This window comes from Eurosta solidaginis, chromosome 4 (genome assembly GCF_040869045.1).
Source record: "Eurosta solidaginis isolate ZX-2024a chromosome 4, ASM4086904v1, whole genome shotgun sequence".
Classification (NCBI taxonomy): Eukaryota; Metazoa; Arthropoda; class Insecta; order Diptera; family Tephritidae; genus Eurosta; species Eurosta solidaginis.
The window spans coordinates 19,943,944-19,971,129 of record NC_090322.1 but is presented as its reverse complement, the minus strand read 5'-3'; the positions used below and the strand labels follow the sequence as shown (position 1 = coordinate 19,971,129).

General features: G+C 40.1%; 1 protein-coding gene across 2 annotated transcripts in view; it reads left to right on the top strand.

The window, feature by feature from the left end:
* The first annotated feature begins 8,916 nt into the window (after positions 1–8,916).
* LOC137249220 (zinc finger protein 431-like) overlaps positions 8,917–27,186 on the top strand; it is a 117,613-nt gene continuing 99,343 nt past the window's right edge. For both annotated transcript variants that reach the window (XM_067780530.1, XM_067780528.1), the window contains exon 1: positions 8,917–9,773. In XM_067780530.1, the coding sequence (XP_067636631.1) occupies positions 9,001–9,773 (773 nt within the window). In that variant the 5' untranslated portion in view covers positions 8,917–9,000. The remainder of the gene's footprint in view (positions 9,774–27,186) is intronic.

Below are 27,186 nucleotides of genomic sequence, written 5' to 3'. Positions count from 1 at the left end.
TTTAAAAGTGCATTATTGCTTAAAATTTTGTACCCATTTACTTAATGACCAAATTATACACTAATACTGTTTTCACACAGACGGCTTATTGAATAATAAAGGCAGTTTTCTATATTAAGACGCTTATTGAGCTCAATCTTCCCTACAAAATTCGTTTCTATATTTATTTCATTAGTAGCTAATCGAATGCCTAATGAAGTCAAAAGCACAATGCAACTCTGTTGGCAGCGTTCCCCTTCCGTTTCCGCTTCTTAATTTTTGGTGTGTTCAGTGCTTAAAAATGTCATTTGTCAAAGTAAATGTAATTGTCTACATGGCGGAACGATACAAGGTGGCCGCATCGAACAGCTGATTATAGCCTTTTTTATTTGATTTAAAACATCAACTACCGGTGCAGTACGATATTGACATTTGTCCATCGAATTTACAAGTACATGGCATTTTTTATGTTTGTAGGTATGTCACCATGCTGCCACCTTGTATCGTTTCGCCATGATTGTCTGTCATATAGCATTGTCATTTTATTCGCTTGACATTTCATCCTTCATACTAATCGAGCCGTTACTTCTGTGTGAAAGCAAAAAATTTACGATTTCATTAGAAGGTGAAATGAGATCATTAAGCATCTGTGTGAAAATAGTATAATCGAAATTATAAAACCTATGGAACCCGAAGGGTTTTATTTTATTTCACTGTATAGAGGATATTATTACTGTATAATTTGTTCCTCAAGCAAATGGTTGCATTATTCGAAAAAAAATTCCTTTAGAGAAAATACTTTAAAGTATCATTGCAATTATTTAATTGAGCTGAACGATAAAGTATCTCGTCTGGACGCTGTTTTTGATCGTTTAGGACATCTCGAGGAAGAAGTTTCTCGTCTGGAGACAGCACTCGTGTGCATTGGGCATCTGGAGGATGAAATATCCATTCTAAAGGTAAAGCTGACCACACAAGAGAGCAAAAGAGAAAACCAAGTAGCTGCTTGCGACGTCCGGGTTCATGGTATCCCAGCTGAGGAAGGGGAAAATCTTCAAAGCATTTTCCACCATTTGTGTTTCACATTGAACTTGCAGCCACCCCCCATAAACGGCATCTTTCAGTCTCGGAAATTACGCGACAGTGTCACTGATCCAACCATCGTCATAAGGTTCAAGTCTCCATCCGATAAAAATACCCTCCTAAAAACAATTTCGAGCTTCAGGCGTGCGGACCCTGAAAATAAAAGTAAAAGAGGGCTCCGTCTAGTAGATGTGGGTATAAACTCCGAAGCTCCATTTTACGTAAATGCATCGCTGACGAAACGGAATTATGAAATATTCAAGGCAGCGATCCGCCTTAAAAGAAGGAAAAAGTAGCCGCTGTCTTCACAATCAGAGGCATAGTTCACATAAATCGTAAAACCAACGATAACCCCGAAAAAATCCCTAGCTTGGAGTCACTCAAGGACCTTGAGAATTCAAGCCCAGATGATGGTAGCTCCTTTCGAGACGAATCCATTAATCGATCTACTAATGCACAGAACGGGCTTCCACGTATTTAGTGTAATAAGTATAATACGTATAAGTCATTTCTTTCCTTTCTGTCTCTTTTCCTCTTTCACCTTCATATGCCATAGCAATTTGCATTTAACCAAAAGCAGTGCAAAGCTTATTGCCAAACCTTTTTATATCTCTGGTGCTAAACTATTATAAGTCCCCAAGTTTCAAAGACTGCTCTCGAACGTTGCTGCGCATACTCAGCAGGCGTGCGAAAGGTATAAATGTCATACACATCAACGCGCAAAGCCTCTATAGAAAACTTGATGAGTTAAGATATCTTTGCGAGGCCTCCGATATAGATATTATCTGCATCTCCGAGACCTGGTTTTCTTCACGCCATAACGATGAGATAGTGAAACTAAATGGCTATCGACTTTTCAGAGCTGACAGAAGTGGTCATGGTGGTGGTGTCTCTATATATGTTAAAAGTAGTTTGTCATGAAAATTACATTGTAGTTCTTGTACCGGCGATTCTGTAGAATTTGTGTTCGTTGATGTTTTTTCATCAAAGGGTGATAAGCTCCTTGTCGGCTGTGCATACAGACCTAATCGCCAAGTAAATTTTGCTGACTTTAAGGATTTTCTGCAACCTCTACTCTTAAGTTACGAAAATATAGTCCTAGCTTGTGACTTCAATAGCAACCTGCTCACAGATTCAAGTCTTAAGCTAAGTATGGAATCTCTGGGACTCTTCTCGGCTAACATTACCATACCAACACATTTTACCAACACTAGTTCCTCGCTGCTAGACCTCTTCTTTGTAAACGACTCAGATAAAGTACTTCTTTACGATCAGCTGTCTGCTCCCAATTTTTCTAAACACGACCTCCTATTCATTACTTACAACTTTCAAACGTTGTTTACACCGAGCTCGTTTACATATCGTGACTTTAAAAGTATAAATTATAGTGCACTTGCTGAAGCAGTGGAGTCTGTCGACTGGAGATTGATTCGAACGATGGCATCGGTGGATGGGCAAACTAAATTCCTTCAAGACAGTATAAATAAGCTCTTCGACGACCACGTTCCTATGAAACTTAAGGTGACGAAACACAATAGCAATCCATGGTTTGACGCCAGTATTATGCAACTAATTCACTTGCGTAATCTAGCTTATTCCCGGTGGAAAAGATACAGAACTGTGGAAATGCACATGCGCTTCAAAGCTGCACGAGTCACTGCCAATAAAGCCATAGGATCGGCTAAAGTACATTTCTACGAAAATAAGTTCAGCACCGCTTTAAATTCAAAAGAAACTTGGAATAGGATCAAGAAAATTGGAATTGGCAAATCCAAGGCCGATCTCTCTGTCCCACCTGATGTAGATGTTAACGACATCAATGATAGTTTTTTAAAGTTACCTCCCTCGGCTGCTATATGTATTGACAACTACGGTGATCGTGTAAATGTTGATGCTAGTCCCCTCGAGTTTGTTCGTGTCGATGACTGTGATGTTGTGAAAGCCATACTTTCTGTGAAGTCCACCGCTATAGGCTTAGACGGAATATGTGCAAAATTTGTGAAAATTATTCTACCCGTAATCCTGCCCCATATAACCTATTTAATATACTCTATCCTAACCACCTCTGTCTTTCCAAATTGTTGGAAAGCTGTTAAAGTTATCCCCATTCCCAAACAAAACAAAGAGTACAGGCCGATAGCCATACTGCCTTTTCTTTCGAAGGTCGTTGAGCGCATTCTACATGGGCAGATCGCCACATATGTGCATGTAAATAAACTTTTAACGGACCATCAGTCCGGTTTCAGACCAAAAAGGAGCTGTACTACGGCACTTATTTCTGTGGTAGAAGATATACGGGAGCGCATAGGTGATAACTTTACGGCTTTCCTAACCCTTCTTGACCACTCTAAAGCCTTTGACTCTGTTGACCATACCCTACTATGTAAAAAGCTGGAAAACATGTTTAATTTTTCCAGTCACGCAACCAACCTAATCAGATCTTATCTAGACGGCAGAACGCAGGCAGTATGTGTAGATAATAGAAAGTCAAACTTGTTAGACGTTTCGCGTGGTGTACCCCAAGGGTCAATCCTTGGTCCTTTGTTGTTTGTATTGTACATTAATGACCTGCCTCGTGTTCTTAAGTATTGTGACGTCCATATCTACGCTGACGATGTTCAATTGTATACGTGCTGTCCTGTCGATTGTATGAGTTTATGTATAAGTAACTTGAATCAAGATCTTAGTCAAATAGGTGTATGGGCTTCCATGAATGGTTTATGTCTAAATCCTAGAAAGTCGAAGTGCATTGTTATCCGTAGAAAGCCGCTAGCTACAAATGGCTTAAACAATATTATGTTTGAAAATTCTGTTATAGAATATGTTGACACGGCAAGAAATCTTGGCATAGTTTTTAACAAATCATTGTCCTGGAGAGACCATATCTTTAGAACCGTAGGAAAAGTGTACGGTATGCTCCGTACCCTAGAAACCTACAGTTGAAAAAATAGGTGAATAAAATACCGACTGCATTTTATGGAATTCAATTGCCGATAAATCCAAAAAAATACACGTGTTTCATTATTTTGACTAAAGAACAACATATTAAAATTTCATCGAAATTCAAAATCATGTCCTGCGCGGACCGGGTGTCTTGAAATGGAATGAGCCAACACTAATTGTGGCAATAAATGATTTTTTCGCAATTTCGATGAAATTAAAGTTTTTATCTACATTTTTATTTTATTTTCGAAACGGACATAAGGTTGCAGGTTATATCGTTTTGAATATTTTTATACCTGAAATGACGTTTTTGAAGATTAACATATTCCCATAAAGGATTTTTCAAGACAATCGAAATTCGAAAGCCAACTTTTATGCAAAATGGTCAATGGCAACAGTGCTTAAGCGCACATAAGTTTACTAGGCAACTCTGTCTAGTGAGAGAGCGATCAGCTGACACGTTCTTACGGAAAAAATCTAAATTGTTTTGATTTCTACGTTCCGGGCTACGTACGTACGGGCGTTGCACGTCGGTGAGTTTTCGTTTACATTGCACAGTCATAAGATAGGTCGTGTCAGCTGACACGTTTTTGGTACGTACGTTCGTGAGTAACTGCCGCATAAGTCGTCGCTTGGCACTTGGCGTAGCAACATCAGTGGTGGGTATCCGCAGATCGGTATCAAAATATGTAAGAAAAATTATGCGCGATACACATGCTTGTTGTTAGCTCGTTGCTTGCTAGTAAGCGACTAAATGAAAAATCAATTCACCCGCACGATCATCGCGACGATTGCGCTCTCACTAATACAGGTGCACTTTCAGTTTTGAATGGCCCTGGTCTACATATATGTACCATGTACGTATACGAGCAGCGGAGAGTCAATGCACAAACACATGCATATATCTGAGATACTCCTATAAGCATGCAATGAGAAAAACTATAAAATTGTGCAATTGTAGTTACAGCTGAGAAGTTTGAGAGCTGCTGGACTAGTAGATTCTGGAAGCGCCTAGAAGATGCGAAGGTTGAAATCAAAGAGTATAAGAGGCGGCAATTGTAGAGGCACTGGAATTCAGTTTGATTTGAGTTGTCAAGCAGTTACGACTAAGACACTATCTAGCGAACAAGAGCAGTATTATTTTGAATAGTAGAGTTTCATTTGAGCTATCAATCAGTTTGGGTATTAAGCAAGCTATTCGTTGCACAGTTTGATTTAGTGATTCGAACTTAGCAGAGGATTGCAAATAAGAGGATTTGCAAGTAAATTCGTTACAGTACTAAAATTTCATCGAAATCAAAAATCATGGCCTGCGCGGACCGGGTGTCTTGAAATGGAATGAGCCTGTTTGAATAATTCTGCATACTGGAAAAGCAAATATATCTGAAAACTTTTAAAACCACTGATGCCGCTTTTCAAAATAAAAGCAAGAAAAAAAATGATTCAGAAACATTTCTTTACTTTTAAAGTTTTACATTCAAAAAAATTTTTAATTTCGAAAACTCCTAAAACTAAAAAATTTATTGCTCAAATAGAATTGCACTTTTCGTCAGGTAAAGGCTTTCGAAAACTAAAAAGTGTATGAGAAAAACTTTTAATTTCAAAAACGTAGATATACAAGAGTCGAACATATTGCGCTTCAAAGGCGAGTTAAACTATTGACCAATTGGTCATTTCAACACTTTTTTCAAAAGCTTTTTGAGCAAAGTAAATGGCTTTGGAATTTCGATTTTCTTTAGGATCAAAACCTTTATGGAAAACAAAATCTTTAAAAATGTCATTTTAATTATAAAATAGTTCAATTCAATATATAATATGCGACATTGCAATTTACTACATTCGAAGAGATGTGTTATTATAGCATGTTTTTACTATAGGAATATAGTAGAGTTACAAATACGTTCCGAGTTTTATGAAGCACATGAAATTTGAACTTCTCGAGCAAATGCAATATTCATAATCAATTGTTTAAAATCATCACATTATTTTCAAGAATAACACATTTATAAAAATGTATACATACTAACAAACGTAAATACAGATAATACATAGTATATTTAGAAATACGAATTATATTTCAGTCATGTTTTGAGATAACGATAATTAACATTAATTTGAATATACAAATCAAATGCAATACACCACACCGTACACAGAAACTTATATATATTAAAATTACAAAAAAAGCATTGTAATTAATTTGTAAAAATAAAATTTGTAATAGAATTCAGTAAAAAAATATATATGTATGTAAGATCTTTTACAAAATAAAAGGATAAAAAAAAATTGAGATAATAAGCTGGAAACAGGCATACGCCTTTAGTTTGGCTTTGCATAAGTGACATTAAAAGTCTCCATTTATCAGTAATCTATCATGATATAAAGTTTGAGTGGCAATTTGTGCTATGTATCTCAGAAATGGCTGAGCACATGAAAAAACGTATTATGTAAATTCGTACTTAAGACGCGCACAATTTATTTATTTTACTTTAAATGCCACTTATACAATGCCAAATTTTATTTGTAAAAATGACTAAAATAATGGTTGACATATAATTTGAAAAAAAGAATAGTTATTTAAAAATATAATACATCAAATTTAAGCCTAAATATTTTTAAATAACTGTTCTTTTTTTCAAATTATGTGTCAACCATTATTTTAGCCATTTTTACAAATAAAATTTTCTTGTTGTTTCTGTTGGAGAAGTATTACATTTGTATTACATTTTACTTAAAAAATTTTTTTGTAATTTCTGTTGGAGAAGTATTACATTTGTATTACATTTTACTTTAAGAAAAGACAAATGAAAACCATTGCACAAAAAGGCCAAAACAAAAGCAATTAAAGGGGTGAAGTGTAGTAGTACGAAGAAACTCAGTACAATGAAAACTGTACTCAAATAGTAGGAGATCCAGATATACAACGACCTTGACCCATCTGCTCAATGAACGAAATGCACTTTATATGCATTTTGGAATACATGCAAATATTTTGAGGGTTGGTTGCCTGGAAATATCCTTTTGTATTTGTATTTTATTAAATTTTTCCTAACACAACAATTTGACAAAATTATTTTATAGTGCTAGTCAGAACAGTGACAGAACAAAGGCGAAAATTCAAAAAATGCTTCAATAACTTAGATAAACAATAGATAATTTGTAAAATAAGACTTAATGGTTACAATAAATTTTAAAGAGCTTAGCCTAGGGACACAGAACAGAAATAAGAATAAAGGGGACATTGCAAGGGTAGGTAGTACAGTAATAATATTAGGTTCTATCCTTTGAGGAAATAGGAGGTGGCAAGAAAAACGGATAGAAGATCAGTAAAGAGAGTCAGTTGAAGAAGGAGAGGTGAGTCAATTAAAGAACAAGATTAATTCTTTTTTGAAATGCATTGCATTACTTATTTGTCTTATTCTGGCTGGAAGGGAGTTCCAAAGACGGATCGAAGTATCGAAGAATTGGCGTTCAGAAATTAGCATACGGTGTTTAACATGTGCAAGAACCATTGTCCTCGTAGAATGAAGAAATTGAAGCCTTCGATATAAGTAATAAGGCTCCTTCGTGTAGATTATCTTATGCAAGGTAATAAGTGTTCTAAACTTTAAAAGGTTGTCAAAAGAAATGTCTAGCAACTTTGCAGAATAACAGGAAAAGTGATCAAGTCTATTCAGCCCGTAAACGTATCTAGCAATGTTATTGTAGACAACATTAAGCTTCTTTTTACTCACAGCGTCACAGTTAGAAAAAATCTCACAGCCGAAGAGGAGCGTAGGTATTAAGTACTCTTTGGATAAAAGTAGTCGAATATGTAGCGGAGTGAAATACTGTGTCAACCACAGTGTACGGAGCATACCGTACACTTTTCCTACGGTTCTAAAGATATGGTCTCTCCAGGACAATGTTTTGTTAAAAACTATGCCAAGATTTCTTGCCGTTTCAACATTTTCTATAACAGAATTTTCAAACATAATATTGTTTAAGCCATTCCCACGAGAAAGAAATGTTACAACTACATTTTACTAATAATGGTTTCCCAGGGCAGAAAAAGTGACATTTTTACCTTTTTAAAATCGGATATTTTATAAAAGAAACGCTAAAGTACGAAACGAACACGAAAAGGAGGGGACAAAAAAGGCGCCTATCTTGTTTGAAAATAAATCAAGATAAACTTACATTTTGCCACTGCTCAACCGTCTTTACCGCCCCTCCAATGGCATTCAGCTTCGCCGCCATTTGGGTCCACTTTTTTTTGTTCTCCAACTTTCCATGCAACTTTTGGAACTTTCAGCTGGCAAGATTCGGGGTGAAAATAAAAAAAATCGAGCATTGCACTCAACTGCTCACCCGAAGCACGACTCCTTTTTGCTTTATCACACATCCTAGTAAAATACAAATAGGTTAAACACTTTCAGTTAGCAAAATATGCACTGCACTATATACTTAACTTCAATTTATATAATAATAATAACCGCAATCAAAATTCCCCGAATTATTTCCACTTTTGTAAAACAAATTTTGCGCGTACAAACTTACTTTTGATATTTCCTCTTTGTGTTTTTCGCATTTTTTCGCCGGAGATGCCATCAGCTCTATGCCATTGTTTAGACCGAGTTACAGAATCAATGAATTGTTAGTGCAAACGGCAAAAGCTTTTGACTAAGCTAACAAGTTTTCTTATTGTTAAGAGATACAGAATCGGCCTACACTTCAGTCTCGCTGGTAATTTTTGTTGGTTGCGCGGATGTGTCAATTCCATATTTGGAACTTAAGAAAGTTTAACTGGCCCTTAAGGTAGTTTAATTGGCCCTTCACTTTTCTCCGATACCTGAGTAGTCGATTCAAAAGTATCGAATACAAATTTTCTTGGTATCGGGCTAAAAGTGCCGCTACCGAATTCTATTTTGTAGTATCGTTTCATCCCTAAACCTCCCTTATAGTGTTTTACTATAGCGTTTTTATAATCCTTACTGAACAAATACACTCGCTCAAATGGATACAAGTGATCTATATATCGATTACCTCTGTCGGACTTGTATGATTAAACCGGAAGCCTTCGCGTCTGAAGGAAGCACTGAACCACAACACCAATCTATCTTTGAAACTATTTATGAATGCGACGAATTACGAATAGCTGATTTGTTATCCAGCACAATACCCCAAATAGTGGAAGTGCAGCTAAGTGACGAGCTACCAAAAAAAATTTGTTGTAAATGCTTGCACCAATTGATAATTGTATATCGGTTCCAAAAAATGTGCCTACAATCGGACCATAAGATGCGAGAAATAGTTTGTAAAAAATTGGATGATTTAAATATGTCGATGATGGAGGCAGAAATTGACAATGAAGTATTACCAAACCACATAGATTCATGCCCGTTGAGCAGTTGCCAGCCCAAATGCACTGCTCAAAACTCACTTCTTCCAGAAACCGAAACGGCGCTTGAAGGCAGACATGAAGCAATTGAGTCGGAATCAGCACAATGGAGTACTGCTGAGCATTTACTAAAAAACGATCAATTACTGGATTTTCGTGAAAATTCGCAAGGCAAGTTAAGCGAATTTATCAAAAACGATCCCATTGAAGATGAAGAAAATACTGAATATAGCGACACAATCCAAGCGAAAGGTGAGTTAAGCGAATTTATCAAAAACGAGCCCATTGAAGACGATGATGAAAATACTGAATATAGCGACACAATCCATTCAACAACCTTTGTGACCAAAGAAGAATTTACAACTGAAGAGCAAAAAATAACTGTGCCGTAAGTATGACAAGGATTATTTATTTATTTTATTTATTTATGAAAGCTTATATAAAAATAAAATTAATATATAAACTATAATTAAGTGCAGCGCTAGCGACGGAGGCTTTCGGCTGGCTGGTATAGGAACGTTGGTTTAGATTAGACGGAGAAGATCAGAATCCTTTAAAAATTTGTATATAATCGTTATGTTGGAGACGGATAGTTCATTGAGAAGAAGTATAGGATCTGAGTTATCGATGTGAAGTTGTCTCTGTGGGATCAAACCGGAACAGAAGGTTATAAGATGTAATACGCTGACTGTCTCGTTGCAAAAGGGGCATTGGCTAGGCGGATGTCCTTGTAGTAAATGTGCATTTGTAATTATTGTATGCCCGATTCGAAGGCGAATGTAAGGCGTAATTTAATTGGCAGGAATCTGATCTGAATAAATAGGCTTACTGTGGGTAGGATTAACTCTAGAGTAGTGATGGTTGTAGGTGACCCAATCTGCATCTATTTTAATTTTCCTCTGCTGCTTAATGAGTCTGAGAACATCGCTTTTACAGAATGATATTGATGTAATTGTAGGAGTCATTTTCATATCTTTGGCAGTAATATCAGCAAATGTGTTACCACTTATGTGTGAATGCCCTGGTACCCACATTATCTTAATCTTATTTGGGTGGGCCATTAAAATGTTACGAATTCCTTTAATAATATGGTTTGCGTTATTCATTTTGTTAATCGCATCAAAGAAGGACATGCTATCTGAGCATATAGTGAATTTTCCATTAGCCTTGGAGGCGTACTGAGTGGCAAGTAGAATCGCAGTAGCTTCAGCAGCAAAGATGGAACAAAAGGAAAATAGTAAACCATATGAAATTGGATCTCCGTTTTCTTTAACTACAGCGTAGGAAGTGTAGTCAGATTTCGGACCATCGGTGAAAATCAATTGCCAATTGGTAGATTTAAGGTGATCGGTAACCTCCAAAAACCGGGATTTGTATTCAGCTATTGAAGTGTTAGATTTTCGCAGGAAAGTTAAATCATTAACTAGACACGATTCGTTAAAGGTCCAGGGAGGGTGCACACTGGAACGTTGAGTAGGCAAGATGATGGGCAGACCATTGACTTTGGCGAAGGAAGCGCATTTGTAGATGGTGGAAGCAACTTTTGGTAGACGTGACCGAGAAGAAGCATTGCGAAAATCATTTTGAAGGAAAATGTTTGGAGTCAATGCAAGCTTCGTGTAAAGTTTGCTTATACTGTCCGTCATATTATCGAATAGCAGAGGCAGCCCAGATTCAGCCAGGATATTTTTAATAGGTGAAGTAGGGAAGGCATGTAATGATCTCCGTGTTGCGGTGTGATAAGGAGCAGCCAGCATTTTGAGATTATTTTTAGCGTGGTGACCATAAACTTCTAAACCGTAGTTGATAGTTGATAAGATAAGCGCCGTAGTTACATTGATAAGGAGTTGCGGGGTGATAAGCGAGCGTTTACAAGATAAATATTTAACAATGTTTAACTTAGAGAATAGCCTATCCCTAACGTATTTACAATGTTGTTTAAAGGTGTAATTAGAATCAAACATTAATCCTAGAAACTTAAGACTATCACTAGCAGGAATATTTACATTATCAAAAAGCAATGAGGGGGTATTGCAATTACGTTTCTTACATATATGAAGCATCTTAGTTTTACTAATGGATATTGAAGCGCCAGAGGAGAGGGACCAGTAGGAGATACGGGCAAGGATATCGGAAAAGTTTGCAATAACGGAGTCTAGGTGAGAGGTTTTAGAAAACAATAGTACATCATCTGCATAAAGCAGATGGGAGACTTTAGGGAAATCGGAAAAAATAGAACTAAGTTCATTAAAAGCTATGGTGAATAGGATGACTGAAAGAGGTGAACCTTGAGGAGTGCCATTGTCTAGGGGGAGGATGGGGGATCGGTGGTTCGAAACAAGAACGCAGATCTTCCTGGAGGATAAGAAGGATTTGATAAAGTTGTAGATTTTTGGACCCACTTTCCACTTGTTAAGTTGTCTCAGTACCACTTGGATACCAATTCTGTCGAAGGCTTTGGCAAAGTCAAGTGAAAGAAGAGTAACATGATTTTTGCTGGACAATGCTTCAGAAATAAGATGATCAAGGTGAAGGATAGCATCCATTGTTCCTTGACCTCGTTTAAAAGCAACCTGGTTCGGATGAATTAGTTTGTTTGTGTGAACGTACCAAGCGAGTCTGGTTGCAATCATTTTCTCTATCAACTTACCTAAGCATGGTAGTAGGGCAATGGGACGGTAGCTGGTAGCTTCAAGTGGGGGTTTGCCAGGTTTTAGAATGGGGATCACGGAACTAGTTTTCCAAAGGTGGGGGTAGTAGCCAGAATTGAAAATGTTGTAGTGATCGAGCAGACGGGACTGAACGGGTAAGGGTAGGTGTTTGATAATAGGATATGATATTTTGTCAAAGCCAGGTGTTTTGCCTTTGACTGCTGAGAGGGCCGAATGAAGTTCGGACACTGATAAGTTGGCTTCTAAATGTTTGGCAGAAGGGGATAAGGAATGAGGAGGAGTTCTATTGGAGTTAAGCAAGGAGAGTTTAGCTGCGAAAAACTCGGGAGGGAAATTAGAGTCTGAGGAAACAGAGGAAAAATGGTTGGCAAGTTCTAAGGCTATATCCTGTGGATAGAGTAGATTGCCCCGAGGGGAGTTAAGGGAGGTTATATTGGAGCGCGAGGAGAGGCCTGTGAGTCTCTTAATGTCGGACCATATTTTTTTCATGTCCGATGATGCAGAAATATTGGAAGTAAAATCTTGAAAAGAGCGAGTTTTAGCAATTTTAGCATCGCGTCGAAAAAGAGCATTCTGTTTTTTATAATGAATAAGGTTAGAAGAAGTAGGGTTGCGTTCAAATGCATGCCATAACTGTTGCTTTTTATTCCTTAGTAACGAAAGTTCTCTATTCCACCACACAGGGGCAGGCCTGAAAGGTTTCGTAGTAGTTAGAGGAATGGATAGGTTCGCTGAGGAACGAATGATTTTGTGGAGATTGGAAGTTTCCTGGTTGATGTTGGATGAAAAGGAGAGGGAGGAGGAGAGGGATTCACAGGATTCGCTAAATTTCCAGTCAGCAAGGTTAGTTTTAAAAACGGGTCTGGGTTTGAAATAAGTTAATGGGCGATGGGTATGGATTTTGGTAAGAATAGGGAAATGGTCACTGCCATGAAGGTCATCGATAGGGTGCCAAGACAATTTAGAGGAGAGGGATGAGGAACATATAGTGAGGTCTATGTGGGTAAAAGTGGAATGAGTGGAAAAGTGAGTAGGAGATCCGTTATTTAGGACGAAGCAGTTGGCAGCTAAAATAGAGTCTTCGATCGCGCGGCCCTTGGAGTTATCCGAGGCTGAGCCCCAAAGATCGCTCCAAGCGTTAAAGTCACCAGCTATGATAAAAGGATGGGGGGAGCAAGGGATTAGGTTATTGAAATCTGTAGATGTTATTGATTGACTAGGAGGTGAATAGGCACAGACAATTGTTAATTTATTTGGGGATTGGATCTCAATTGCCACAGAGGAGATTGTGGAATGAGGAAGGTAGGATGAATGGGGAAGGTTCTTTTTAACAAGGATGGCAATTCCTTGTTTACTGGAGGTTATGTGAGGATGGTTATAAAAGTGACCTATGTAAGCAGAAGGGGTGGGAGGGGTAACGTTAGCGGCGATGTGAGTTTCGTTTAAAAGAACAAAAGAGGGGTTGTGAGTTTTAATTAATACTTCAAGATTAACGTAATTGTTTAAGTATCCGTTCATGTTCCATTGAATAAGAGACATAACCATGAAAAATGGAAAGAGGAGAAAGAAAAAACAGTTACTTTAAGAGTTGGGGTTGAGGTTTTGGGAGAATTAGAGACAAAATCTGGGTCTATGTGAGGGGAGGGGAGAGGGGAGGTATCCATCATAGACGGAGGGAGTGGGGTAGAGAGTCCAGTGGACAGGGGGTAGAAGGGAGGGGAGAAGGGGTGTCTAAGGGGGAAGAGTATTGGGAGTTTACCTGTGTAAGTATAGTTGTGTTAGAAGATTCAGTTTTAGGTGTGGTAATATTTACATTATTAATAGAGGATTTTGCTATATTAACAAAAGATTTTGGGTTTGGCGTAGAAGGTAGAAGGTCTTTGTATTTTTGTACGGCTTCCCGCATACTACATTTGTTTATGGTTTTGATTTTTAGGATTTCTTTAGTTTGTTGAAATTTAGGACAAAGGTTTGAGTAGGATGGGTGGTCGGAGAGGCAATTGGCACACATAACTCTAGTACAATCTGATTCTGTATGAGGAGGAGAGTTACAAGTGGCACAAACAGGAGCATTGCGACAAAACTTAGCAGTGTGTCCAAGAATCTGACATTGTTTACAACGCATTGGATTGGGAAAATAGGGGCGAATGGAAAGGGTTCTCCAAGCGGCTTCAATTTTTTCTGGTAGGTGGTATTTATTGAAAGTTAGTAATATGGATCCTGTAAACTTACGGGTACCGTCGATCATACGAGAGAATTTGTAGGCTTTAATCACCCCGCTATCCTTGAGGCCATCAACGATTTCATCTTCAGGAAGGTGGCTAAGGTAAGGAGCGTATATGGTGCCCTTGACGCAGTTGAGAGTTTCATGTAGGATGACTGAGATATTGGTAACTCCAGGCAAGTGTGTCGAAGCAAGAAATCTGTCAGCGATCTTTTGATTTTTAACGAGTAGTAAGAAGTTACCATCACGAAGTTGGGTAATGTTGTTGATTTCTTTGCTAATAGCTTGTAATCCCTTGTGGATGGCGAAACAGGAAAATGATGCGAGTGGTTTTTTTTCGTCAAGTGATGACATAACCAAAAAACGAGGATCATCCTTTTTGTTATTGGTAGATCAGGAAAAATGTCCATTATTGAGCTTTCCGGCTTTTTACGTTTTGTTTTGGGTGGTGGGGACAATAGGGAAAACCTATTGTTCCCGAATTTAGTGGCCACTTGGGCCATTGGTGATAAATGTAGTCAAATTCACTTATTTGCAGTCACAAAGTTAAAAGTGGAAAAAAACGGTAAATTGGTAACGGTATGCAAAATGTACTGAAGCGAAGGCTAAGTAAGCACACGAAAAAAATCACACGGTTGAACAAAAGCGACTGTATGCGGCGAAGGTTCGTCGGTGAATGATGACAAGGATTATATTGCTAACTTTTTGTTTTAAGTATGTATATCGCACCTATTAGCTCATCCCCAGCCAACATAGGGTAGCATAAGGAGCTACGTTCGGATACCCAGCGCAATGCCCGCATCATCTTAGGGTGGCTCGGAAAATGCTCAAATTGGAGTGTTTTCGACGTAGAAAATAGTATTTGAAAATGTATGAAAAAAGTGCTCCTTTTTTAGAGAGGGTCATTCATTCTACTTTGATAGACTAAAATTGAGTGGACTACAAAACTGCATACTTCGAGACTTTTCTGCAAATTTTGATCCTTCTCGATTATTGAATTTTTTTTGAAAACTTTTTTTGCCTTGCGTAGTTTCGGCTAATAATTGAGCAATAAGGGCCAAAAGGCCTGGACAATATTATGTTTGTTGTTGTTGTTGTTGTAGCAGTGTTTCGCCCCATCCAATAGGTCTGACAACTCACAAATTGTCATCAATGTCCTCTAACGGGAGTCCGAGGAAACTTTCTGTTTCACCAGGGGTGGACCATAATGAGAGGGGTGTTAGAGGCGTTGTTTCCACATTACAATTGAAAAGATGGTTGGTGTCATGTGGGGACACATTGCAAGCAGGGCATGCACTTTGTATATCGGGGTTGATTCTGTATAGGTGAGAGTTTAACCTGTTACAGTATCCAGATCGAAGTTGGGCTAGAGTGACTTGCGTTTCCTTAGGGAGTGTGCGTTCCTCCTCTGCAAGTTTAAGAGTATTGTTCTTTGAGTACTGGATTCACCGGGCAATTCCGGACATAGAGGTCCGACGCCTGTTTATGGAGTTCACCAAGGACCTGCTTTTGTTTTTTGGCTTCATACAGCTCTGTTCTGAGGTGCCGTATTTCCTCATAGTGCTTACGGGGGGGACCCCTTAAGTCCCTGGGCGGTGTTGGAGCATCAATCAGATGTCTGTTGGGATGCCCAGGTTTCTGGGTGTTCAACAGAAACTGTTTGATTAGCATTTCATTTCTTTCCCTTATTGGGAGTATTCTCGCCTCATTATGTAGATGGTGTTCTGGGGACATAAGGAGACAACCCTTGGCGGTTCTTAGGGCAGTATTTTGGCAGGCCTGTAGCTTTTTCCAGTGGCTTGGCGACCATATCGGGGACGCGTAGCATGCAATCGGCTGACCAATTGTTTTGTAAGTGGTAATGAGCGTTTCTTTATCTTTTCCCCAAGTACTGCCAGCAAGAGATTTGAGGATTTTTTACGGCCCTGGATTTTCATATATTATGTTTGAATTTTTGTTTTGTGATAGAAACCTGCGGTCCAAACATCGAGGGCCTGCTACATCGCACGTTTAATTGTAAATTGATTAAACTTAAAATTTTGAATTTTTTAGATTTTACGATACACGAATAAAACCAACTAAGAACATTATGCTGACATAACCCAGCGGCTTAGGGGGTCAGAATATGCCCGCGGTAGGTATGCCTGTCGTAAGAGGCGACTAAAATAGCAGATTAAAGGGGCTGTGTAGCGCAACCCTTTCAGGTTGCCAGCGCAATATTTAGCTTCTCCAAACCTAATTTTCAACCTCACCTATCCGTGGCGAATCCTGTTTCGCTAACAGACGAGGCTCTGGCGACCCCAAGCTCCACAAGGAGGGAGGGATGGCCTGAAGGTTTAATGTGGCTACATAAGTCGGTCCCGAAAGGGCTAGCACTTTAAAGGTGCTGTGTTACCGGAGCGTACCGGATCTGTATCTGGCAAAAGACCATCACATCGATAACACTCCTCAAAGCCTTCTGGGAGTAACCTTATCGCTACAACAACAACAACATTATGCTGAAATTTATAGAATACTCAGAAATACCAAAATAGGGGACATATATGCCTTGAATCTCAATTCTATACTGAAAGTCTACGAAAAAATAAGGTAATTCTTTACTTTAGTTCAACACTGCTAAAACTCGTCCAAAAATATCGGGAGAGGTGTCAAAGAACGCGTTTTGAACCCAGGACCACGAATCCGAAAGCGGAAATTAAAAATTTTATTTCCAAAAAGCCGAAAAATGCCCCGGAGCGCTCCGAAACCGGGGGTAGCATCCATAGTATATTTCCGCAGAACGTCTTTCTGCATTGGCGGCCTTCGGCCGCGCTTATAAAAAAGTACCCTGGGTGGGTCCAACACCGGTTTGGAGACCAAAACTATATCCGCGCAAAACACTTTTACCCACAGTTTTTCTTGTGGGTACGAAAAACTCATCAAAATTACAATAACCGCATGAAAATTTTAAAATTTGTATGAGTTTTAAGCGGGGATTACCCTTATTGCTTTAAATGTATGAAAGCATTTATTTGAAGCAATTTTTAATTTATAATTTATTTAATAATTTGTGAAAAATTTAAACAAATTGACATCAGGACAGACTAGGCTACAGCCTTCCGTCCTGATGTCACATTCCTAAATTATTCCGAAATTTTTAAATTTTGTTTGCATTCCGGTCTTTTCTTTTCGCGTGAGTGGACGTGCGGTGTCATCCTCGACTCAAAGTCAATTTTTTGGGTCTTTTTTTGCGTTGAGTAGATAATTAGAATAGGCATCAAGTTTGGCTTCTGTGCTTCCCTCGGGCGTTTTGGCGGAGTTAGGAGATGCGATGCCTCCCTGACCTGGAGTTAGGGTGGTGTTCTTGCACTCCTAACAGGATCAAAAACTCGTGCAAATATAAAATACCAACTCGCTTTATATACATACATAAACAATCGTAACGGGTCGGGAATGACACTTGGCGACAGTCCACATTGAAAATTAACTTTCATATACATACATACATACCTACTAAAAGAAAAGAAAATTCTCGAAAATAATTGACGGAATAAATTAACGGAGTGTTAATCATATATACATACTTGATGCTAAAAAAGCAGTTCGATTTACATGCTATGCAGTATTCATTGCATTCATATATCAAACTGCAATTTTTATTGCAAAAAGTGAAAATCATTTTTATGAATATGGAAATATATAAAAATTAAAAGCATTACTGAATGCGTGACTGGCGTGGTAATAAAAACATTACTAATTTTGTGGCTGGCTTGATGCCATGTGGGGACAAATTTTAATTGAATATATTTTTGGACAAAAACCATCAATTCTAAATGAAAAACAAATAACAGTAATAGTCTAGTTGAGGGGCCGATTGCTAATACGCTACCAATATCGAGAGAGGTGTCAAACGACGCGTCCTGACATCAGTATTAATAATCCGAAGACGGAGAATAAAAATTTTAACTCGTTCAAAAGATATAAACGAAAAACCGGAAAAAGACCTGCGGGTACCTCCGAAACCGGGGGTGGGATCCATAGTATTTTTGGGCAGAACACCTTTCTGCGTTGGCGGCCTTTGGCCGCACTTATAAAAAATAACCCTAGGCTACGCCATGCCAAGTCCGGGTGTGTAGTATAACCTGTTACCCAAATAACTTAACTAAAGATAAATTACAATCGAAAATTAAAATTGAATATAACCTGGCGTGGTGCCATGAAAAAACCAATCCTAATTGGAAATACGAACAATTACAAGAATTAATACCAAATCGCAAGCGGCCACACATGTTGTTGTTGTTGTTGTAGCAGTGCTTCGCCCCACCTAACAGACGCGACCGATCACAAACTGTCATCAATATCCTCTAACGGGAGTCCAAGGAAACTTGCTGTTTCAACAGGGGTGGACCATAGGGAAAGGGGTGTTAGAGGCGTTGGTTCCACATTACAATTAAAGAGATGGTTGGTGTCATGTGGGGACACATTGCAAGCGGGGCATACATTTTGTATGTCGGGGTTGATTCTGGATAGGTAAGAGTTTAACCTGTTACAGTATCCAGAACGAAGTTGAGCCAGAGTGACACGCGTTTCCCTGGGGAGTATGCGTTCCTCTTCCGCAAGTTTTGGATACTTTACTTTGAGTACTGGGTTCACCGGGCAATTCCCGGCATAAAGGTCCGACGCCTGTTTGTGGAGTTCACCAAGGACCTGCTTGTGTTTTTTCGCTTCATACGGCTGTGTTCTCAGATGCCGTATTTCCTCAAAATGCTTACGGAGATGACTCCTTAAGCCCCTAGACGGTGCTGGCTCGTCAATCAGATGTCTGTTGGGATGCCCAGGTTTCTGGGTATTCAACAGGAACTGTTTGGTCAGCATCTCGTTTCTTTCCCTGATGGGGAGTATTCTCGCCTCATTATGTAGATGGTGTTCTGGGGACATAAGAAGACAGCCCGTGGCAATTCTGAGAGCAGTATTTTGGCAGGCCTGTAGCTTCTTCCAGTGGGTAATTTTTAGGCTTGGCGACCATATGGGTGACGCGTAGCACGTAATCGGCTGGCTAATTGCCAGGTTTCGCGAGGCGAAAAAACTGGAGAGATCAGGGAGGTAGCCGTTTATTTTATTGCATAGCTCATCGATCTGTGGGCCTGGGCCTGTGGCCATTACTGTGCAGTCATCGGCGTAGGAAACGATTGTGACTCCTTCCGGTGGTGAAGGTAGTTTAGATATGTAGAAATTAAACAAAAGTGGGGATAGGACACCACCCTGTGGCACCCCTTGTTTAATTCTCCTTGGCTTTGATGTTTCGTTTCTAAATAGCACCGATGCCTGCCGACCACCCAGATAATTTGCGGTCCACCTTTTAAGACATGGGGGAAAGGTAGACCCTTCCAGGTCTTGCAGTAACGAGCCGTGGTTGACCGTATCAAAAGCTTTTGATAGGTCTAGCGCTACGAGTACTGTTCTATGGTGGGGGTTTTGATTTAAACCGCAATTTATCTGGGTACTAATGGCATTTAGCGCGGAGGTAGTGCTATGGAGTTTTCTGAAGCCATGCTGATGGGAGGCTAGTTGCAAATTTGCTTGGAAATAAGGGAGCAAAATGGCTTCGAGCGTCTTTGCTACTGGCGATAGGAGAGATATCGGACGATACGACTCTCCTATGTTAGCTGGTTTACCAGGCTTTAGTAGCGGGACCACCTTGGCCATTCTCCATTTCTCGGGTATGACAAAGGTGGAAAGAGACAGGTTGAAGACCTGCGCTAAATATTTGAAACCCTCTTTCCCTAGGCTTTTAAGCATCGGCATGGCTATGCCGTCTGGGCCCACTGCTTTGGATGGTTTAGCGCGACCAATGGCGTCCTCAACCTCTTTAGCGGTGATGGTGATTGGTGACGCGCTGAATTTGTGTTTATGTGCGTGTCTGTTGGCCCTCCGTCTAACTTTGTCGACCGTAGAATGCATTATATATTGTCGGCAGAAAGCGCTCGCGCATTTTTTCGCATCCGACAGCACTTTGTCGCCAAAGGCGATGGAAACTTTGTCTTTGTGCTTAGTCGGATTCGATAGGGACTTTACGGTGGACCAAAGTTTACCCACACCGGTAGAGAGGTTACAACCTCTTAGGTGCTCCTCCCATTTCGCCCGCTTGTGTTCATCCACAAGCAATCTGATGCGTTGGTTTATATCCCTTATTTGGGGGTCGCCTGGATCAAGCTGCCTTATAAGGTCACGTTCTCTCGCTAAGTTTGCGGCCTCCGCCGGGAAGTGGGGCCGGATTTCGGGAATTCTCCCGGCGGGAATGAAACGTGCCGAGGCGGATTCAATGACCTTGCGAAAGGCACGCTCCCCTTGGCGGGCATCAGTCGGGATAGGGAGGGCAGCAAAGAGGTTGTCTGTAAAGGATTTATATTCTCCCCACTTTCCTTTTTTAAAGTTTATGAAAGTGCGTTTTTCGGTGACGATGAAGTCGGCGGTACGCTCGAGCGAAACAAGTATAGGCAGGTGGTCGGATGCCAATGATACCATCGGCTGCCAGTTGACGCAGTTTACGAGTTCTGCGCTCACGATTGAGATATCTGGCGAACTGTGACAGCTTCCTACCATACGTGTGGGGGCGTCTCCGTTTATTGTGCAGAACGTCGTTTCTTCTATTTGATCCGCCAACATCTCGCCCCTACTGTCCGCCCGCAAATTTGAATGCCATAGATCATGATGGGCATTGAAGTCGCCTAAAATAATGCGATTGTTTCCAGTGAGTAAGGCTCTAATATTAGGGTGGTATCCACCGGGGCAACAGGTGGCAGGGGGGATGTAGATGTTGATGATTTCTAGGTTTGCATCGCCTGACCGGACAGATAGGCCTTGACGTTCTAAGACGTTGTCCCTGCGGTCGATGCCAGGATCAAATATGTGATATTGCACAGAGTGGTGTATTATAAACGCGAGGCCGCCTCCATTTGCGCTCTCGCGATCTTTTCTGTGGACATTATACCCAGAGCAGGACTGCAATGCAGATCGTGCTGTGAGTTTAGTCTCTTGAATCGCAGCAATGCGGATGTTGTGCCGCTTCATGAAATTGACTATCTCCGTAATCTTCCCAGTTAGTCCATTACAGTTTAACTGCAGAATTCTGAAGTGCATGAGGGGAGACGTCGCCACTCTGGGGGTAAGTGACGGGTGACTACGCCTGGGTTCAGGAAGGCCAGGACGCAATTGCTGTTGTGGCCCTGGGACTGGGCGTCCTTGGGCAAGCATTGGGGTACCCGGATGATTTGGGTTTGCGACCTGGCAACATGGCGCGATGAAACCCGCCGAGGGGTTGCCGTCGCGGAGACCAGAACATCTAGGAAAGTGGCACCACCCGAGGCAGGAGCTGCATTGGGCGGATGTCGCAAACATATATATTCTGTGCTGGCAAACGGTGCAAACGGAGGTAGGGACTAAGAGTCTGTTTCCCTGACCTACACGATTGCTGCCGGAAAAGAGGGGGGGAGAAGACGGGGGCAGGGGCTGTTGCTCAGCATTGCTTCCGACTCTACTACGAAGATTGTAGTTATGAGTGGTAGCAGCTGTTTGAGTTGTTGGCGCCGTAAGGCGCGAGCAGCAGCGGGTACTTGTTGTGGCTTGCTGAGCAGCGGGGCTGCTGGAAGGTAATGGGGGGGGGGGGGGGGGGCGCTTAGACGTAGACTACGGGACGCCCTTGGGCGTGAACAGCAAGGAGCCACAAAAGATTTATAAAAGTTACGTGGACGTCGGGTTTTGGGATCAAGCCCAGAACAACCTGTCCGATGCAACCATCCCTTACACGAGACACACTGAACAGAGTATGACCGTCCTAAAAAGATTCTTTTCCGGCAGATGCAGCAAAACCATTTCTCAGGACCGAGGTCAGGAGACGGACCCGGATTGGATTCGATACCTTCTCGGAGCAAGAGAATATGGAGCAGTCCTGCTGCAAGGAGCTGCTGGGAGGATGACAATTTGTGGGAGGGACGAAACAAATTAAATGGGGTTACACTGAAATGACAGTCCTTGGTCGGGAAAAATCCCGAGTCGCTCCGGTCCATAGAACCGACTGCCTTGGGACCACACATGGTTCTGGCCTCTATGGTATTGCCATTGTGTACCAGTGACGCGAAAATTACATATACACGAAGAAAGAACCATCTGATATACAACCTGGGGTTATGGACTAACGTCCGTGCGATTCAACCAAAACCAAAAAAAAAAAATTGTTTGCAAATATCTCCGAGAAGAAATAAAATTTCCAATTTCCGCTTTCGGATTCACGATCCTGTGTCCAAAGCGCGTCTTTTGACATCTCTCCCGATATTTTTGGAATAGTTTTAGCAGTTGTGAGCTAAAGTAAAGAATTACCAACAAAACAGAACTTCGTTTGGGTTTTCCCAACAAAATAAACTTTTGAAATACATCTGTTTACAATAAAATGGGCGACATATTGGAACGAAGTTTTATATAAAGCAATTTTGAGTTAAGTGCGCTTCAAGGCTGTTTGTTTATATTTTTTGGTCCTTGCTTTGTCCGTTAAGCCTTATTCAATGGAAAATTTGTCGATTTGGGGCAAATATTTTTACCATTTTGTGTGTAATATTTTAAAATACAAGGGGGATTCGCTTTGTCTTGCAAACAGTGCTCGGATTACATGGATTGCATTGCAAAGTCTAGAACCACGGTCTAATGCTAATTCGCCTCTAAAAATAATGGGTAAGTTGACAAAAAACATATTGTAACGAATTAGGAAATTCCGCTTATTTCCAACCTTCTGCAAACGTTTGAATCACTGTAACGACAGCCTTCCTCATAAGCACTGGTTCGAGTGAATGGCATGATGTATCTGTGACTACGTGTGATGTGACCAGTGCGTGTGTTGGCCGCAATGTTGCAACGTCGATTGCTACAGCAAGATGGCAACATTGAGTTTGGAGTAGATGCGATGTTGCTGATGATGTAGCAACATTGCAGCCAAGACACGAACTAAATAAATGTATCTGTGTAGGTGTTAGGTTGTGTAAGCGTTTAAGTGTATGAATGTGTGAGCGTGGGAATGGATCAGTGTTAGCGGGCAAGGCACGAAGGCTATGGATCCATGTGGGTGTGTTGCCTTGTTAAGTATGAAAATGTTAAGTGGTATAAGCGTGTATGTGTGAACATATGAGTGTATGATTGCGTGGACACATAAAAGAAAATACGGGAAAGCCGAGAAGAAAGTTTAACATGTATAGGTGAAAGTTGTCCGTTTCTGGATAACGTTCTTTGCCACGGCGGTGGCTATAAAAGGGCATCAAGCTAGACAACGGGAAAACGTTTTCTTGTAACAGTGCCCAGTGCAAGTGAAGTGAAGTGAAACTCCAAGTTCATAAGACCTTTTTAAAGGTTTACAAGTTTTTAGTGTCCGTGAATTTAAACCGGCAACAAACCTTCACGAAGTTTTTAGTGCGCAGGATTTTAAAACGCCAAAAAAATCTACGCGAAAAGTTTTAGCGCGCGAAGTGCTTCAAGGCGTACACGCCCTAGTCCGGCGGTATATTTGGATTTCGCCACCAAAATTTATGGTACCAGGTAAGTGTATATTTTTGTGTTTTATCTCCCTCTCACAAGGTGGCATGCCCACTGGGAAGTTGGCTCCTATATAGCCAAGTTTCCAAGCAAGCCAAAAGTAAACCTGCATGCATAAATTTACATCCCTATATATATGTATATAAGCATGTAGGTGAGGAAATAAAGCAGGCAAACAAGTGGGCATACGTTGGTAGAAAGGCATACGTTTCTTAAATCCATTTCTTTTATGTAAATAATAATTTTTTTTTTTTTGGCAGATCGCTTAGACTTGGCGGAAATTGTGCACTGGGCACTAGCTTCGAAGCAAAGGTGGCTAAAACCCAGATTTGTTGGCGCAAAAAGGCCCAAATTGGCGGCAGTCAACACAACAGCCACAACAATAATTTCCACACGACGTAGCGTACCACAGCAACCACCGCAACAATTACAACGAATTTAGGTCACACCACAACTAAACAGTGTCTTCAGTAGCCACAAGTAGAACGAAATAAATGGTAAAAGATTTTGTGATTGGTAGCAACGCAACGCCATCAGACACAGGCACACATACAGCAGTTGAATCAAGCAACAGTAAGAAAAAAAAACAAAAGATTTGGTAATACCAAGGATAAAATTTTTCACTGGCGTACTGGACCGCAACAATAACAGCCACGACACTACACACAACAAAAATTTTTTAAGAGCACACCACTCGAATCAAACCAATACAATTTTTGGCAAGGCTGAAAACAAGAGCAACAACGATTATAAAATCGGTAGCAACAAATACGAGAAAGTTGGTAGCAATACATGGACATCGTTCCGCCGGCGCATCTAATAAACGCGGCGGGAGCAGCATTTCCGGCTCTAAACTTATACATTTATGTTTTATCATTCTTGCATATTTCTGTATGTTATTATATTTTATGTAAATACCATCGTAAAGGGTAGGATTTTGGTAAGAAACGGACAAAAGGGTCATTGAGTTTCCGGAGCCGGTCATTTTTCTTGTTCAAAACAAAAAAAAAAAAAATTATATACTTTTCAGGCTTTACCTCAACTCCAGGTTTCATGAACTAATTTTGGGGGCACTCTTGCATCCATTGCTGCTTTTCTACTTTTCGTTTATCCACTTTTCTTTCTCTTTCCACAGTTTCTCCAGTTTGACATTCGAATTTTTCTTGGTCTTTCAATATCTTTCTTGGCCATATAGATACACATCTTTCGCATATGTCTGCTCCTATGTGTAGTAGTACTTTTTCAAAGCCTCCGAATTCTGAAGCGTAACCTTTTTTTTTTTTTTAATTTTTTTACTACCGATTTAATCCCGGCCAAGCTACCTCTTCTTTTTTTTTCTTGCTTTTTGCCAGCCCCACACCCAGAACGGGTATATGCATAGGATGCCTGCAGCACCAAGAACACTTGTTGATCCACAGTTTTAGTTATTTTTAGTTGGCGTTTTGCCACCACGAGGGTAGATTTAATACTGCCAAAGCACTCATCGTCAAAGATCACCAGCGAGTGATCTTGGCTGAGTGGTTGAGAGTGGCTACCTTGAGTGTGGTCATATAAATATATGTATGTTTTTTTTTTGACTCTTACTATTTCAGCAAATTCAACACATCTACTCAACTGCACCGGCGCCGTTGGAGCATGAGTATATGGGTGAGTGAAACTTGAGTACCATATTTTTGCCAATACACATATTTGAATGTATGTATGTACATATATTAACATATATTGCCGGATCTTCTTGAGAAAATAGAAGAAGGAAACATAAACTTAAGGAATATATGTACATACGTAGCTATAAACATACACACATTTTAATAATATACCAAACTGGTTTTTTTTTGTTGTATTTATGAACTGCTCCTGCTTCCATAATTGATAATTGAGGAAGGTCAGGGATTTGCAGATGACAAGCAAAAATCACATATGCTTGTTATCACTTGCTTCACCTTGATGAACCTTGCGGATAACGTAGTTTTGAACCTTGAATGATCGAAGTAGATAGTTGGGCATAGCCATTAGGGTGGTTCCCCCTCCCCCCAGATTGTCAAGTATTTAGATTGGATATTTAGGGAATAACTATTAAGTTTAAGTATATATAGTTCTGTTACATGAAGTAAAATTGAATTGGAAGACTAGTGTTAGGACGTAGCAATTTTCGCATCATCATCATACCTAAGTTGGATTGGTTTTTGTATTTAAATTTTAATTGATTGGATATTTAGGGAATAACTATTAAGCTTAAGTATATATAGTTCTGTTACATGAAGTAAAATTGAATTGGAAGACTAGTGTTAGAACGTAGCAATTTTCGCATCATCACTATACCTAAGTTAGATTGATTTTTGTATTTAATTTTAAATGATTTTATATTTATACTTACGGTCTTTGAAATCTTGAAATTGAATCATTAATAATTAGACGTTAAGTTGAATTATTATTTTTTTTTTGGACACCGTAGTATCTTCTCTTACCTAAGTTCAATCTAAGTACATTTGAAGTAGGCATATAGGTATTAGGGTATTACTTATTAATATTACTCAGAGATATATTTCAAAAATAAAATTTGTAATTTATGGATGGATGAAAATTTTAGTCGTTGTTGCAAGTATGCAGGGCTAGGTTAAATCCATTTGGTGTTGGCGCTGCGCTTGTGCGCGGCAAGGTAAGGTGAAGGTGAGTTGTTAGGGAAAGTGACTGAGTGACAGGGGACAGACTTCTGTCAGGTTTGGGGGCACTGTAAGGTAAACAGGAGTCAGCACAGTGCCCACGGTGCAGTGCAAGTTGCACTGCAGAGGGAGGGTAGACTCCACCTGACAGGACAGGCCTTCATCTGTTTCTACCCCATATGCTTTCCCCTCTATAACGTTGCCCCTCACGTTTATTCCTAAATTTTTCAGCTTTTTCACTCCTTCCTATACACACGCAGGTATGAACCCTCATTTTGTTCATGTGGCAGCGGGTGAGGTCGGTGGTGCAATACCCCGCCCAAGACGACGAGCTAGCCTGGGCCCGCAAGCATACCTGCTTGCCGCCGCTCCTCACCACCCCAACAAGTCAGCTACGTAACATCACGTCCCTTATTTTAGCGGCGAAAGGTTGGCGGAATAAGTTGAAAATTGCAAATTAAGTGCGAGAAAAAAAATGTATAGCTTTAAAATTTTTTTTTGTGACATTCTGCGCTAAAATAAGACTGAAGTTAGCGAAACCAATCGGCGAAAGGTTGGCGGAATAAGTTGAAAATTTTACATAATGAGTACATAATTTATTGCAAATTAACTGCGAGAAAAAAAATTATAGCTTTACAAATTTTTTTTTATGACATTCTGCGCTAAAATAAGACTGAAGTTAGCGAA